At 36.7% G+C, this 17,587-nt stretch overlaps 1 protein-coding gene across 2 annotated transcripts in view; it reads right to left on the reverse strand.

Moving 5' to 3' along the window:
* Nucleotides 1–17,587, reverse strand: part of MCMBP (minichromosome maintenance complex binding protein) — a 68,706-nt gene that overhangs the window by 42,184 nt on the left and 8,935 nt on the right. For both annotated transcript variants that reach the window (XM_022568605.3, XM_022568607.2), the window contains exons 2-4: nt 4,858–4,943; nt 4,110–4,250; nt 3,937–3,978 (exon numbers count right to left, since the gene is read on the reverse strand). In XM_022568605.3, coding sequence (XP_022424313.1) covers nt 3,937–3,978; nt 4,110–4,250; nt 4,858–4,943 — 269 coding nt within the window. The remainder of the gene's footprint in view (nt 1–3,936; nt 3,979–4,109; nt 4,251–4,857; nt 4,944–17,587) is intronic.

Below are 17,587 nucleotides of genomic sequence, written 5' to 3' on the forward strand. Positions count from 1 at the left end.
CAATCTACACATTCAATGCAATCCCTATCAAACTACCAATGGCATTTTTCACAGAACTTAGAACAAAAAATCGCACAATTTGTATGGAAACACAAAAGACCCCAAATAGCCAAAGCAATCTTGAGAAAAACGGAGCTGGAGAAATCAGGCTCCAGGACTTCAGACTATACTACCAAGCTACAGTAATCAAGGGTTTCCCTGGTGGTGCAGAGATTAAGAATCCGCCTGCCAATGCAGGGGATATGGGTTCGGACCATGGTCCGGGAAGATCCCACATGCCACGGAGCAACTAAGCCCGTGTTCCACAACTACCGAGCCTGTGCTCTAGAGCTCCTGAGACACAACTACCGAAGCCCGCATGCCTAGAGCCTGTGATCCACAACAAGAGAAGCCACCACAATAAGAACCCCATGCACCACAACGAAGAGTAGCCCCTGCTAGCTGCAACTAGAGAAAGCCTGCGCACAGCAGCGAAGACCCAACACAGCCAGAAATAAAATAAATAAAATAAATAAATTTAAGAAAAAAAAGCTAAAGTAATCAAGACAGTATGGTACTGGCACAAAAACAGAAATATAGTTCAATGGAACAGGATAGAAAGCCCAGAGATAAACCCATGCGCATACAGTCACCTTATCTTTGATAAAGGAGGCAAGAGTATACAATGGAGGAAAGATTGCCTCTTCAAGAAGTGGTGCTGGGAAAACTGGACAGCTACATGTAAAAGAATGGAATTAGAACACTTCCTAACACCATACATAAAAATAAACTCAAAATGAATTAAAGACCTAAATGTAAGGCCAAACACTATAAAACTCTTAGAGGAAAACAAGGGCAGAACACAGACATAAATCACAGCAAGATCCTTTTTGACCCACCTTCTAGAGAAATGGAAATAAAAACAAAAATAAACAATTGGGACCTAATGAAACTTAAAAGCTTTTGCACAGTGAAGGAAACCATAAACAAGATGAAAAGACAACCCTCAGAATGGAAGCAAATATCTGCAAACAAAGCAATGGGCAAAGGATTAAACTCCAAAATATACACAAGCAGCTCATGCAGCTCAGTATGAAAAAAACAAACAACCCAATCCAAAAATGGGCAGAAGGCCTGAACAGACATTTCTCCAAAGAAGGTATACAGATGGCCAGCAAACACATTAGATGATGCTCAACATCACTAATCATGAGAAAAATGCAAATCAAAACTACAATGAGGTATCATCTCACACCGGCTAGAATGGCCATCATCAAAAAATCTACAAACAATAAATCCTGGAGAGGCTGTGGAGAAAAGGGAACCCTCTTGCACTGTTGCTGGGAATGTAAATTGATACAGCCACTATGGAGAACAGTAGGGAGGGTCCTTAGGAAACTAAAAATAGAACTACCATATGACCCAGCAATCCTACTACTGGGCATATACCCTGAGAAAACCATAATTCAAAAAGAGTCATGTACCAAAATGTTCATTGCAGCTCTATTTACAATAGCCAGGACATGGAAGCAACCTAAGTGTCCATCGACAGATGAATGTATAAAGAAGATGTGGCACATATATACAATGGAATATTACTCAGCCATAAAAAGAAACGAAATTGAGTTGTCTGTAGTGAGGTGGATGCACCTAGAGTCTGTCATACAGAGTGAAGTAAGTCAGAAAGAGAAAAACAAACAAATACCGTATGCTAACATATATATATGGAATCTAAAAAAACAAAAAAAAGTTTCTGATGAACCTAGGTGCATGATAGGAATAAAGACACAGACGTAGAGAATGGACTTGAGGATATGGGGAGGGGGAAGGGTGAGCTGTGACAAAGCGAGAGAGAGTCACGGACATATACACACTACCAAACGTAAGGTAGATAGCTAGTGGGAAGCAGCTGCATAGCACAGGGCGATCAGCTTGGTGCTTTGCCACCACCTAGAGGGGTGGGATAAGGAGGGTGGGAGGGAGGCTCAAGAGGGAAGAGATATGGGGATATACGTATGCATATAGCTGATTCACTTTTTTATACAGCAGAAGCTAACATAACATTGTAAAGCAATTATACTCCAATAAAGACGTTAAAGGAAAAATGAAAAAAAATTAACTCCCTTTAAATAAACATGTTATTTTATTAAATTTTTTCAAAGACAGTGCTCATGGTAATCCCACTGTCTCTCTCATTAAAAGCTCTCAGAATTAGCCCATTAAATAGGAATTTAGTGAAATACTCATTACAAGGTAGCTCTGAGATGAGATTTAAAAGTCAGATATTATTCCTTAGAAAAGGCATATTCTCTATGTCAAATATACTTAGAGATAAGAGGCAGAGAGGACCCAAGATGTAATATTGAAAAAATTATTTCAACAAACACATATTACTTTTAGAGTACCAAAAAAAAACCCTTAAAAGTAAATAAAATCTATATTCTGTTTTTTAAGAGAAAAAGAAAGAAAGAAAGGAAACAAAGAAAGAATCCCAGAGATATCAATTGAGCCTGAGATAATATATATAAGCTAAGTTTTTTCTGTGTATTTCTTTCCAGGGCCAAAGTTCCCTTTTCCTGGTATGGTGCTTTTACTTATGACTCTTTAGCAACGTAGTACAAAATAAAAACTCTTTGCCTTTGGGAGTGTCACAGATAGACAGTTTCACCTATTTCATTTTCCCATTTCCAGAGGCTGAGATTGTTGAGCTATAGAGACACTGCATTATTGTGTACTAGGAAAAAAAATGTGTATTCATTTATTAGCCTAATATGGCTTAGGGCCCCTCAAACAAGGGATGCAGGAAACCAAAAGTTGATTCATTAGACTTGCACAATGGTGATGCTATGGGACACCCTAAAGGAAAAAGAAATGGGAGAGCTGGAGGCCATCATGCGTAAGATTAAACGAATCCATCATTCATGAGTCCGTTACTCTAAATAAGTATAGGAGGTTATCATTTTTTCTTTATAGCAACCTTTCAAATTAGGGCTTTCCTCCCATACAGATCAGCCCACTGGGCTAAAACATTTATTCAACAGAAACAATTTATACTGTGAATTAACAGGCTGGGATTAGGGTTTATATATCAACCTCTTGAGGTTTGGGTAAGCAGGAGTCAGACTCCCAGAATGTAAAAAGCCCTAAATAACCTGATTAAACTAAGATTCTGGACTGCAAAGCAGAAATCTAATAGATCCAGAATGGAGGTAACTACTGAGGCTCACCTTTCTACTGGGGTCGTGCCTCAGCACCTGTCTGGTCAATCCCCACCTGTGATACTTGTTTTCTTTCTAACAATTGAAAATTACCACCTGTGTTTCAATAGTACCACATGAAAAACACACAAAAAGCAAAATATGAGATATTTTCAGTTAATATATTTTGACATGCTGATAATCTTCTTCTACTATTAAACCAGAAATAAGTTTTAAACACAATGCCAGGCATGTTGAACAGGTGTCTGAATGAAATTAAGTTTAATTCTGCATGTTGTTCTTCTACTATCAGAAAAGCAATACCAAAGAAAATGCAGATATACTGTGGTTCCTCTAATTGCTTTTCTAGTAAGTTTCTATCTCAAAACTACCCCTTTTACAACTATAATTATATCCAGGATTCTGTCTTCTTCCCTTTCCCATTACTGATATGTAAGAGAGTTTCTATTACTTCCTTTTATCAAAGAAAGCTTAAGTTTACTTTTTTCCTCCCAGGAAAAGACGGCAGGATTTAATCAAATTTAATTAAGCACGTGTAAAGCCCTAAATTAATCTTCTTTCATTTTTCTTCTACGTTTCATTTTAAAAGAACTTATCATGACCTGTAATTTTAAAAAGCAGGTATATAGGTATTAGGAAAAGAAAGGAATTAATTTTATCATTTACAATATTCCACCTTCTAAGAGATTTTTAGATCAAAAAAAAATCATATCAGTGAATATATTTTAAGTATACATACCCCACACTCTGCTACATCTCTATATTTTCCAAAATGAAGAACCTATGACCCAAAGCAAAAAAATAACAGTATTATATCAATCTATCAGAATCAAAATTACCATAAACAACACAAGGACAAAATTAATACTACTAATTGTAAACAGTAAGTTTCATGAATAAAGCAATACATACACGTGCTTTTGTGTTTCGGTTAACGGTTTCATAAACTCCCATGTAAAATTCAGGGTCAAACATATCCTGAATCATGCAACGGAACTTGACAAAACTGTTAGGTTTCAAATAATGAAGGGGAACTTCATTCAATGATGGTACCTTTAACGAAAACGAACAATCAAGTCAAAATATTCTGTGTATAAAACATTAAGCACATATACATAGACATATATATCCAGACTCAAACCGCAATTCCCACACACACACACAAAATCAAAGGAGCCAAATGATCTCAATGGTTAATATAACACAATTGCTAAACAAAAGTACTTCCTGTGTTCTTGCAAGTTTGTATGATGACATTTGACTATAATGTAAAAGGATGCTTTTCCTTCATAACACTTTCCAATTAGCAGAAAGGCATTTGCTTTGTTGAGCTCTTCTCTTAAAACTCGTACATGTCAACTCTTTTAAAATGAAGGTAATTAAACAAAAGATAATCGAATCTCTCACAACTACCCATTTTTTTCATGGTCAATTACTGCCACCTAGAGGCGCCAATATAGAAGCACTTATTTGCTTGAATTTAAGTTTAAGTTGCAAAAGAGACCAAAAACCTTTTAATACATATGCACTTAAAGCACAGGGCAGTGAACATTAATTTATATATATTTAAACTGTATGTGGATTACTGCTCTACTGTGAGAAACTGCAAGTCTGCCCAACCCTCGCCACCCCCCTCCCCCACCAAAAGCAATGAGCTCACCCATTTAGGAGCATTATTTTCCTTCAGCTTTTCCTTAAAATACTCAATTACTTTCTTCTCCCAGCCAGGATTAACTCCATTTTGAGCTGAAAGAAAAATATACTGTTCAAAGCTGAAGGTACAATCTATAATAATAGACAATGTTCACACATTAGTTTAGTGTGCACCTTATTGGAAGCACTGAACAAGACACCAGAAGCTGCCCTGTTGGGGGATTGGATATTACAATCAGGGCGAGGCTGACACCCTGCAGGCTCTCAGGAGCTAACAATCTCCTGAGGACACCCACAGAATGAGATACGAGGCTCCCCAGACAAAGCAGAACAGGAACCATCATTTGAAAAGCAGACTGATCTTTGAAAACATTTTTATACAGATTTTAAAAAATTTTTACAATTACCCTGAAATGAAGAGCAGAGAGTGGTGGTGTGTTTTTTTTTTAAGTTTTTATTTGGGAATAATTTCAAACTTTCAAAAAGTCACAGTGAAAAATATGTCACAATGATAATTACAAAGAACACCTGTAACCTTGCCCCATTTACTTTATTTGCTTGCTCTCTCTCTCCCACATATTTTTCTGACTCACCTGAGATTACATTACACACATCATTTATTTTTACCTTTAAATAGTTCAATGTGTTTCCTAAGAATAAGGAGATTATCTTATATAACCACAGTACTTGTTATCAATCTCAGGAAATTCAAAATTGATACAATACATTTTATCTAATCTACCATCCATATTCCAACTTGTCATTTGACCCAACACTATCCTTTATTGCACTTTTTCCACTTCAGTACAGGACCCAGTCTAGAATCACATACTGCTTTTAGCTATCGTGTTTTTTTTATCTCCTTTATTCTGGAACAGTTTCTCAATCTTTATCTCTTATGACACTGACACTGCAGAATACAAACCCTTTATTAAAAAATAGAAATCTCCTCACTGGGTCTGTCTGACGTTTCCTTATGAGTAGATTGCAGTTACGTGTTACCAGTCAGAGTGCTACATAAGGATGCTGTGCCCTTGTAGATACATCATTTAGAGACAAGATGTCCATCTTCCCTCATCGATGACGTTAATTTTCATCACCCAAAGTGACAGCCAATTTCTCCACTGTAGTTACTTTCTTCCCCTTACAACTAATAAGCAATCTACAGGAGATACCTCAGACAATTATCATGAAACTTGCCCTGCTCCCAAGATTCAGCATCCATTTTATGCTTCTTGCAATGATGATTGCAAAATCAGAGAAAGGTGTTTTTAATGTCATGTTAAAGAAAACCATACTTTGAAAAACTATGGGAATTGGTCAAGACCAAAGAGTGAATCATCAACAGAATTAGGAATATATGTTTTCATGAACTAGAACTACCTAACCATAGCTGGTCAGTACTTCCACCACCACACAGGTACCATACTCATCACACAGGTGCTATGGAGATGTGGCGTAAAGGAATTTTGTCTATATTTGTTGTGGAGCTGATTCTGTTAGAAATACTCATAAAATCCTGCTAACACCATGCTGCAGCAGAGATTCCAAATGCTTTCACTTAACTGAGCAAAGGACAGTTCTTAAAAAGAACTCGTGGAGGTGAAAAACGAGGAAGTGATTCTGATGTGCAATGAGGGTTAAATCTACTACTAGTAAACCAGTCCTCAAAGCTTGGTCCCCAGACTAGCAGTATTAGCACCACCTGAGTGGTTGTTAGGCAAATTCTTCAGCCCATCCAAGACCTACTGAATCAGAAACTCTGGAGGTGAAGCCTAGCGATTCATGTTTTAAAATACCCTCGAGGTGATTCTGATGCACACTAACATTTGAGAACCACTACTCTACTAGACACATGCCAATAAATGATTATTGAATTGGACGGTGGGGGAAGGGGACCAGAATGGGTATTTTTGCTTCTAGTCCAAATGGATGTTTAAAGAAAAGACCTACATGCAGCCATGACTGCGAACACCACTATGCTGACTGCATTTGTGTAAGAAACTTGAATATACCACATCACAGGTGATGAAGCTACATCAAAGAGTGATTGGGAAGCAGTAAGTTATTTCTAAGTAACTTACATGTATACAAAATGTTCTTAAGTAAAGGCCAGCTTACTAATATCTGGTACTGCTGGACAATTAAAGGACTACAATAGATAATTCCAAAATTATCAAGAGTACAATAACTGGGCTTCCCTGGTGGTACAGTGGTTGAGAATCTGCCTGCTAATGCAGGGGACACGGGTTCGAGCCCTGGTCTGGGAGGATCCCACATGCTGCGGACCAACTAGGCCCATGAGCCACAACTACTGAGCCTGCGCGTCTGGAGCTTGTGCTCTGCAACAAGAAAGGCCGCGATAGTGACAGACCCACGCACCGCGATGAAGAGTGGCCCCCACTTGTCACAACTAGAGAAAGCCCTCGCATAGAAACGAAGACTCAACACAGTAAAAATAAATAAATTAATAAACTCCTACCCCCAACATCTTCTTTAAAAAAAAAAAAGAGTACAATAACTATCCATTATTTATTAAGCCTACTGTGTGCCCAGCACTCTGCCAGGTGCTATCAGGATATTTAGAATTGAAGGAACTTAAAGATAAGATAAGCTATGGGTAAAATAACAGGCAAAAGCAAAGAAGAGAAACTAATGTAGGTCAAAAAAATCTCAGTGAGGGCTTCTGAAAGAGGTGTTTGAGCCAGGCCTGGGAAGAAGGGTAGAACTGAAACATGTTGAGGTATGAGGGATGGGCATATTCCAGACATAGAGCACTCTGGGGCAAGAAAGAGTAATGGTAAACCAAGGACAAGGATGGACACTACCAGAAATTCAAATACATGGAGCACAAAGTGCCTGGAAAAGAATAAAGCTACTGAACAAAAGGAAGATGAGGCCAAACACATCACAGAGTTTTCAATGCCAGGCTACAGATCTGCTCTCTATTCACAAACAATTCACCTTTACATTTCCAGGGTCTAGCAAGGGCCTGGGACATAGCTATCGGAGTTAGAGAAATAAACATTAAATAAGTACAATGTAGAGAAAATAGGTTGTTTCGCAAGACTAGCATCCATTTCCCCTTTTTCTAGTGACAGTGCCTCTTTTTGAGGGAGGAACCACAGCACCGTTACTCCCAGCCCAAGGGTGGACCTGACCTAGACCTCACAGTGGTTCTGATGATCAGTTTAGGGATGCATCAATCAAGGACAATCCTGGGAATAAGGCTTAGTACCTGGGTTCAACATTATAGGTTATAATCCCGCAGCTGCATGTGGCCACAGTGACCAAGGTCTGTCTGAAAGCTAAGCCATCCCAGAGGAAAGTGGAGTAAAAAGGCTGATTTCTGTAGACACAGTGTGAAGTATTTGGCTGTAATTGAGCCTGACGTTAACCCCCTCAGGAACCGTTACCTGAGACAACGTATTCATCTTCTCTGGTTTAAGCAGAATCGAGTTGGACCATTTGCAACCAAGAGACCTGCTGAGCACACACATATCACTCTATTATATTTCCCATGAATTCCTGGCCATCTGAATGTGGGCACCACTGCACTCAATCCTGCCCTAGTTTAAGTGGTCAGGGGAACTGAGGGACAAAAAATATATACACTTTCACACTCTCACCAACAGCATATGAGGGTTCTATATAACCTCACCAACACCTGGTCTTGTCAATCTTTTTAATCCTAGTCATTGTGCTGGGTATGCAGTAATATTTCACTGGGGTTTGAATATGCATTTCCCTAAGGACTAGTGATGTACACCTTTTCATGTTTATTGACCATTCCAATAAATCCTTTTGTGAGGTGCCTGCTTATTAATTTTGCCCATCTTTTAAAAAAAATGATTTTGTTGGGAATTCCCTGGCAGTCCAGTGGTTGGGACCCCACGCTCGCACTGCCAATGGCCAGGGTTCACTCCCTGGTTGGGGAACTAAAATTCCACAATCCATGCAGTACGGCCCAAAAAAAAAAAAACATTTTGTTGTGGCATCAATGATTTGTACAAATTTTGTGTATTCTGGATGCAAGTCTTTTGTCAGATATATGTAGGGCAAGTATTTTCTCCTAATCTGTAGCTTGCTTTTTGACATTCTTAATGGTGTCTTTTGATGGGAAGTTTTCAATTTTGACGAAGTCCAACTTTTCAATTTTTTCTTTTATGTTTACTGACCCCAAGGTCATAAAGATATTCTCCTGTTTTTCACTTTTCACATTTAAGTCTGTAATCCATATCAAATTAATGTTTTTGATTATAGTGTGACATAGACATCAAGGCTCATTTTTTTCCAAAAAGATATCCATTTGTACCAGCATTATTTAATTAAACAACTTTCTAGCAGTAAATTGCTTTGGCAAACAGAGTAACAATTAACTGTCACACATCTACCAAAGAGAAAATATGCAAAAAATAACCACTCACTAAACATATGCACTCACTAAACCCATGGTCAAAGACAGGAACTTCACTCATACACTGCCAATCTTTCCTGCTATAGAATTAGCAAACTATCATAGTTCCAAGTCCATCAGTGATAAGAAATAGATGTTGTGACTGGGGGAAAGTCTCCTGGTTGGTCCTCAGCAGCAATAAATGATAGATTTTTTTAAAATAAATAAATAAATAAATTGCTTTGGCACTACTGTCAAACTCAACTCATTGTATTTACGTTAATGTATTTCTAGACTTTCCGTTATGTTACACTGATCTAGTTGTCTATCCTTATGCCAATACCATATTGTTTTAATCACTATAGCTTGATAGTTAGTCTTAAAATCAGGTAGTTATGTTCTTCATCTTTGTCTTCAAGTCTGTCTTGATTACTCTAGATCCTCAAGTTTTCTAAATAATTTTGAGGAACAACTTGTCGACTTTTATATAAAGTCTGCTGAAATTTTGATTAGGTTTATATTGCATAGTATAGATTTGAGGAGAACTGACATCTTAACAATATCGAGTCTTCCAAGCTATGAACTCTCCCATGGGAGAGAGCATAAGGAAACCTATGCATAAATTCCAAGAGACTCCATCTGTCTTTTCCCCTTGTGATCCGGCTGTGTATCCTTACCATGCTGCTTTAATAAATCTTAGCCAGGAGTACAACTACATACTGAGTCATATATGTCATTTTAGTGAATCTCCAAACATACAGTTGGTTTTGGAACCCCCAACACATAAGTGTATCAATAGTTCATTTCTTTTTTATTGCTGAGTAATATTCCACTGTTCAGCCAAACTACAATTTGTTTCTCCATTCACCTGTTGAAGGACATTTAGATTGTCTCCAACTTTTGATGACTATAAATAAAACCATTATAAACACTTGTATGCAAGTTTTTGTGTGAACATAAGCTTTCATTTCTCTAGGGGAAAAACCTAAGAATGCGACAGCTAGATATATATATGTGTGTGTGTGTGTATGTATATACACATACATACATATATATATATATTATATACGACTAACATTTTAAGATTCTGCCTATTTCCCAGAGTGGCTGTACCATTTTGCATTTTCACCAGCAACGTATAAGAGATTCAGCTGTTTGCATTCTTACCATTACCTGGTATTGTCAAAATTTTTTTAAAATTTTAGTTCTAGGGCTTCCCTGGTGGCACAGTGGTTGAGAGTCCGCCTGCCGATGCAGGGGACACGGGTTCATGCCCCAGTCCGGGAAGATCCCACATGCCACGAAGCGGCTGGGCCCGTGAGCCATGGCTGCTGAGCCTGCGCGTCTGCGACGGGAGAGGCCACAACAGTGAGAGGCCCGTGTACCGCAAAAAAAAAAAAAAAAAAAAAAATTTTTAGCTCTACCAGTAGTTGTGATATCCCATTATGCTTTAAATTTGCATTTCCCTAGTGACTAATGATACTGAATTCTTTTCATGTGGTTATTTGCCATCCTTATATCCTCTCTGGTGAAGTGTCCATTCAAATCTACTTAAATCTTTTGCCCCTTTTTAAACTGGCTTAATAATCATTACATTTTCCTTATATATTCTAGATATGTCCTCTATCTGATATATGATTTTCAGGTATATTCTCTCAGCCTTTCATTTGCCTAACAATGCTTTTGCAAAACAAAGTTTATAATTTTGATGAAGTCCAATTTATCAAATTTTTGTTTTTATGCATTGTATCTTTGGAATTATGTCTAAGAACTCATAGCCAAACCCTGGGTCATGAAGATCTTCTCTTTATTTCTAAAAGTTTAACAGTTTAAACACTTAGATCTATGACCCATTTTGAGTTTGTTTTTCTATAAGGCATGAGATTTAGGTTGCAAGTAATATTTCTGCATTTAAATGTCTAATTGTTCCAATATCTTCGTTGAAAATAATCTTATTTTTCTATTGAATTGGCTTTTGTATATTTGTCAAAAGACAATTACGGCAACAAGAATGTGCCTTAAAAACATGCTAAGTGAAATAATACAGACAAAAAAGACAAATACTGTATCCACTTATATGAAGTACCTAGAATAAGCAAATGCATTGAGACAAAAAGTAAAACTGAGGTTCCAGGTGGGCAATGGAGGGAGAGTGGACCTGAGAGGAGGGAACTGCATTTTATCTTGAGTGAGTCTGGATAGTAGGTGGCTGTGGTAGACAGAATAACGCACACACACACACACACACCCGCAAAGATGTCCACATTCTAATCCCCAGAACCTGTGAATATACTGTTACATGGCAAAAGGGAATTTAGGCGGAGCTGACCTTAAAACAGGGAGATTATCTGGGGGGATCCAAGGTAATTACAAGGGTCCTTAAAAGTGGTAGGAGGCAGAAGAAGAAGTCTGAGTAAGAAGATGTGAGAAAAACTTGACCAGCTGTTGCTGGCTTTGAAGATGGAGGGGGGGCCACAACCCAAGAAACGTTGGCAAACTCTAGAAGCTGGAAAAAAGACAAGGAAGTAGATTCTCCCCTAGAGCCTCCAGAAAGGAATGCAGTCCTGCTGACAACTTGATCTTATCCCAGTGAGATCCAAATCAGACTTCTGACCTCCAGAAGTGTAAGATAATAAATTTATGTAACAAACGCTGGAGAGGGTGTGGAGAAAAGGGAACCCTCCCACACTGCTGGTGAGAATGAAAGTTGATGCAGCCACTATGGAAAACAGTATGGAGGTTCCTCAAAAAACTAAAAATAGAGTTACCATATGATCCAGCAACCCCAGTCCTGGGCATATATATGGACAAAACTATAATTCAAAAAGATACATGAACCCCTATATTCACAGCAGCACTATTCACAATAGCCAAGAAATGGAATCAACCTAAAAGTCCATCGACAGATGAATGGATAAAGAAGATGTGGAACATATATACAATGAAAACTACTTGACTATAAGAAAGAATGAAGTAATGCCATTTGCAGCAACATGGATGGACCTAGAGATTATCATACTAAGTGAAGTAAGACAGAGAAAGACAACTACCATATGACATCACTTATATGTGGAATCTAAAATATGACACAAATGAACTTACCTACAAAACAGAAACAGACTCATAGAGAACAGACTTGTGGTTGCCAAGGTGGAGGCGGGTGGAGGAGGGATGGATTGGGAGTTTGGGATTAGCAGACGCGAAATAGTATACATAGAATGGATAAACAACAAGGTCCTACTGTATAGCACAGGGAACTATATTCAATATCCTGTGTAAACCATAATGGAAAAGAATATAAAAAAGAATGTGTGTATGTATATATATATATATATATATATATATATATCTCTGAATCACTTTGCTATACAGCAGAAATTAACACATTGTAAATCAACTCTACTGTAATAAAAAAATAAATTTATGTTGTTTTAAGCAACTAAATTTGTGGTAGTTTGTTACAAAAGAAATAGGAAATAAATAGGGTGTTTTTTAAGGAGTTGGTCGATTTCATCCAAGTCATTCAATTTATGCCCATAGAGCTGTTTGTATTATTCTTTTCGTGTCTGTATTATTCTTTCACATGTCTCTAACGGTATCTCCCATTTTGTTCCTGATGTCAGTAATCTTTGTCTTCCTTTCTTTTTTCTTTGCCAGTCTGAAGATGCATATGAATTTTATTGATCTTTTTGGGTAAAAAACCAACAGAACACCCAACTAGCTTTGGGTTTCATTGATTTTCTTTTTCTTCTGTTTTCAACTTCATTCATTTCTGCTCTATATTATTTCCTTTGTTCTGTATGATTTGGGTTTATTTTGCTCTTCTTTTCTAGTTTCATAAAGTATAAGCTTAAATTATTGGTTTGAGACCTTTCTTCTCTTCTAATAAATGCCCTTGAAGTCTCTCAGTACATCTTTGGCTTATCTCACAAATTTTGATATGTTGTGTTGTCATTTTCCTTTAGTTTAAAATATTTTAAAATTTCCCTTGTGACTTCTTTTTGATCCACAAATTGTTCAGAATGTTATTTTCACAAGTCTGAATTTCTTGTTATCTGTTACTGATTTCTATTCTAATTACATTATGGTCAGAGAACATACTTTGATGATTCCAATTCTCTTAGGTTTGTTAAATATTTGTTTTATGACTTAGGATGTGGTTTACCTTGGTGAATGAATGTTCCATGTGCACTTGAAAAGAATGTGTATTCTGCTGTTAAGTAGAGGGTTCTACAATAGTGAGATCTATTTGACTGATGGTGTTCTATATCCTTGCTGCTTTTCTCTCCACTAGTTCTGGTACAGTTCTGAGAAGAGTAGTAGCATGTCCGACTATAATTGCAGACTTGTCTATTTCTCCTTTTAGTTCTGTCAGTTTTGGCTTGTATTTTGAAACTCTTGCTAGGTGTATTTACATTTAGGTCTTCTTGGTGAATTGACTATTTTATCATTATGTAATGTGCCTCTTATTCTTCTTCTCACACAACCTTTCCTAAAAAGAATTTAAAATTTAAAAAGACTCCAATACAGAGGTAGACACAGGATCCAAGAAACAACAGAATTCATGAACGCAATGGAAAAAAAAAAATCCCAGTATGAAAACTAAGCAACAAACCTAAAAAGCAACTGACACAAATTAAAGGAGTGATTCAACAGGCTCATTAAAGAACATCCACGAAAAGATAACAGTCTGGAGTAAAAAAAAATGATGTGAATAAAATGCCAGGAGAACTTAGTGAAAATGATGTCAAAATTCTCTTCAACGGGGAGAAAATGCAATAATACAAATATAAATAAATTAAATTTTAACACACTACTGCTTAAGAAAATAAGATACATATATACCTGATATAGCCTCCAAAATACATAAAGCAACAACTTTCAAAACTAAAGAGAAAAAAAATAAAACAGCAATCACAATTAGACTTTTCCACAGCTCTCTCAGAAACATAAATTAAGCACAAAACACAAAAACAAATAATATAGCAAAATGAATAAGATAATAAGTTCTCTAATAAATATATAAATATCCAAACAGAGAGTGTATTTTTTAAGTACACAGGACATTCACAAAAAGTTCTATGTACTAGCCACAAAGGAAACCTCAATAGATATGAAACACAACGTTTTCTGACCAAAATGTGACAAGGTAAGAACTCAATAACAAAAGGAAAGCTTAAAACAACTGCATCCTCATATCCTTGATGATTTAAGAAAAAACAAATAAACTTATACTATTAAAAAATCCTTAGTTTAGAAAGGAATATGCAGTGATAATTATCAAATACTCTTGGATGACAAAGAAACCTGTACAGGTTAATATCTGTGGGCTACTAAAGTGGTGTTCAGGAAGAAAGTTACAGATTTTAACACATTTATCAAATAACAAGAGAGAATGGAAATAGATGAGTTTATTAGCATTCAAGTTAAGAAGCTAAAAAAAGAGCAATAGGGACTTCCCTGGTGGCGCAGTGGTTAAGAATCAGCCTGCCAATTCAGAGGACACAGGTTTGAGCCCTGGTCCGGGAAGATCCAACATGCCGCGGAGCAACTAAGCCTGTGCGCCACAACTACTGAGTCTGCGCTCTAGAGCCCGTGAGCCACAACTACTGAGCCCACGTGCCACAACTACTGAAGCCCACGCGCCTAGAGCCCGCGCTCCACAAGAGAAGCCACCGCAATGAGAAGCCTGTGCACCGCAACAAAGAGCAGCCCCTGCTCGCCGCAACTAGAGAAAGCCCACACGCAGCAACAAAGACCCAATGCAGCCAAAAAATAAATTAATTTAAAAGAAAAAAATTTTTTAATTAAAAAAAAAAGAGCAACAAAACAAACCAAAGAGTAAGAAAGGAAATAAAGCTAAGGGCAGACATCAATGGAATGGAGAACAAAAACACCAATACAAATGATTAATATTAAGACAGACAAATTTTCTGGCACGCCTGTACAGGAGAAAAAGATAAAAAGAAAGAAAGAATAAAATATACAAATAAATAAAAACAACAGGATACAAATAAGACACAACACTATAAGGAAAAAGTAACAAAACTTTAAAAGAAGACATGCTATAGATAAATACTAAAAACTATATATAATATCATAAAGTATGAACTAATAATTTTGAAAATTCAGATAAAATGGATAAATTTCTGAAAAAATATAAGTTGCCAAAATTGGCACAAGATTAGAAGACTGAGTTCTTATTTTTATCACAATTTGGTCAAAAAAAATTGTAGGTCCAATATCAATGAGAGAAACAAAAGAAACAGTAGCTAATCCTTCCTCCCAATCCCATGAAGTCCCAAGTCCAGAAAATTCTGCAAAGTTTCAGGACAACTTCACAAAAGATAAAGAAGCAAAACTCCTATATAAACTATTAACTTCTGAATCCAATGGAATATATATTAAAAAAATCATGTTCAAGCAGCACTTTTATCCCAATAATGCAAAACAGTTTGTTATTAGAAAATCTATTAGTGTAATCTGCCACACTAAAAGATTAAAGAAAAAAAAAATGACCTTCTCGGGGGATACAGAACCAAGCATTTGATGAAGTCCAAGACCTATTTTATTATGAAAAACTGTAAATTATGGCTTGATATTAAACCTTGGGGTTTAAGAGAAATGATTTTACCTTGTTCTTAAAAGACTATTCTTAAACCAAAAAAATTTAATGACAAGATAGTTTATACATGGTAGTTTGTACCTCTTAATCTCCTACCCCTATCTTGCCACTCCTTCCTTCCTCTTCCCCACTGGTAACCACTAGTTTGCTCTCTATATCCATGTATTTCTTTTTGGTTATATTCAGTAGTTCATTTACTCTGATTTTTAACCTTTCTAACATGATCAGACGAAGCACAAATTATAGTCACAGATAGAATATAAATATTATAAACTTTGGTAATATACAATGACTGACACAAATTGGGTAGAAGCAATGGAGGGCAGTAAAGAGACACTAATTTCCTCAGTGAAAGCCTTGAATTAGTATCTAAAATTGTTGGAGGAAAAAAGAATATGCCTGTAAATCTAAAAGGAAAGCAACAGAAGAATTAAAAATAGTATAAGTGAGAAACCAGAAGCTTTTTCACTAAGAACGGGAACAAGGTAAGGATGCCCCCTCTCTCACCACTCCTTTTCAACATGGTACTGGAGTCCTAGCTAATGCAGTAAGACAAGGAAGGGAAATAAAGGTATATGGATAGGAAAAGAAAATAATAAAACTCTCTGTTTGCAGATGGCATGATTTTCCACATAGAATACCCAAAAGAATCAACCAAAAAAACCCTCCTGGCACTAATAAGCTATTAAAACAAGGTTACAGAATGCAAGGCTAACATACAAAAGTCAATCACTTCTCCTATGTACTCCCAGTGAACAAGTAGAATTTGAAATTAAAAACATAGTATCATTTGTAGTAGCATTCCCCAAAATTAAGTTTTTGGGTATAAATCTAACAAAATATGTATAAGATCTAGAGAAGGAAAGCTACAAAACTCAAAAGAAATCAAAGAAGAACTCAATAAATGGAGAGATAGTCCATGTTCATGGAGAGGAAGACAATATTTTCAAGATGTTGCTTTTTCCCAACTTGATCTATACATTCAACGCAATTCCAATCAAATTCCAACAGGTTATTTTGTGCATACTGACAAACTGAATCTCAAGTTATAGAGAGGCAAGAGACCCAGAATGGCCAGCAATAGTGAAGAACAAAGAACAAAGTTGGAGGACAAAGAACCCTTAAAACTCAATAAGAAAATGAACAACCCAATTAAAAAATGTGCCAAAGACCTGAACAGACACCTCACAAAAGAATATATACATTGTGACCACCTAGAGGGGTGGAATAGGGAGGGTGGGAGGGAGACGCAAGAGGGAGGAGATATGTATAGGAGATATGTATAGCTGATTCACTGTTATAAAGCAGAAACTAACACACCATTGTCAAGCAATTATACTCCAATAAAGATATTTCTTAAAAAAAGAATACATACAGGTGGCCAATAAGCAAAAGATGCACCACATTCTATGTCATTAGGGTAATGCAAATTAAAGCAACAATGAGCTACCTCTACACTCCAAAATCCAGAATACTAACAAATGCTGGAGAGGATGTGGAACAAGAGGAACTCTCATTCATTGCTGGAGGGAATGCAAAATAGTACAGCAACTCTGGAGGACAGTTTGGCAGTTTCATATAAAACTAAACATACTCTACCCATACCAATGGCACTCCGTGGTACTTACCCAAAGGAGTTGAAAACTTATGTCCACGAAAACCCTATACACAAATGTTTATAGCAGTTTTTATTTGTAACTGCCAAAACTTAGAAGC

This window comes from Delphinapterus leucas, chromosome 16 (assembly GCF_059928025.1).
Source record: "Delphinapterus leucas isolate spDelLeu-1000000601 "Yukka" chromosome 16, BTC_Dleu_Yukka2, whole genome shotgun sequence".
Lineage (NCBI taxonomy): Eukaryota > Metazoa > Chordata > Mammalia > Artiodactyla > Monodontidae > Delphinapterus > Delphinapterus leucas.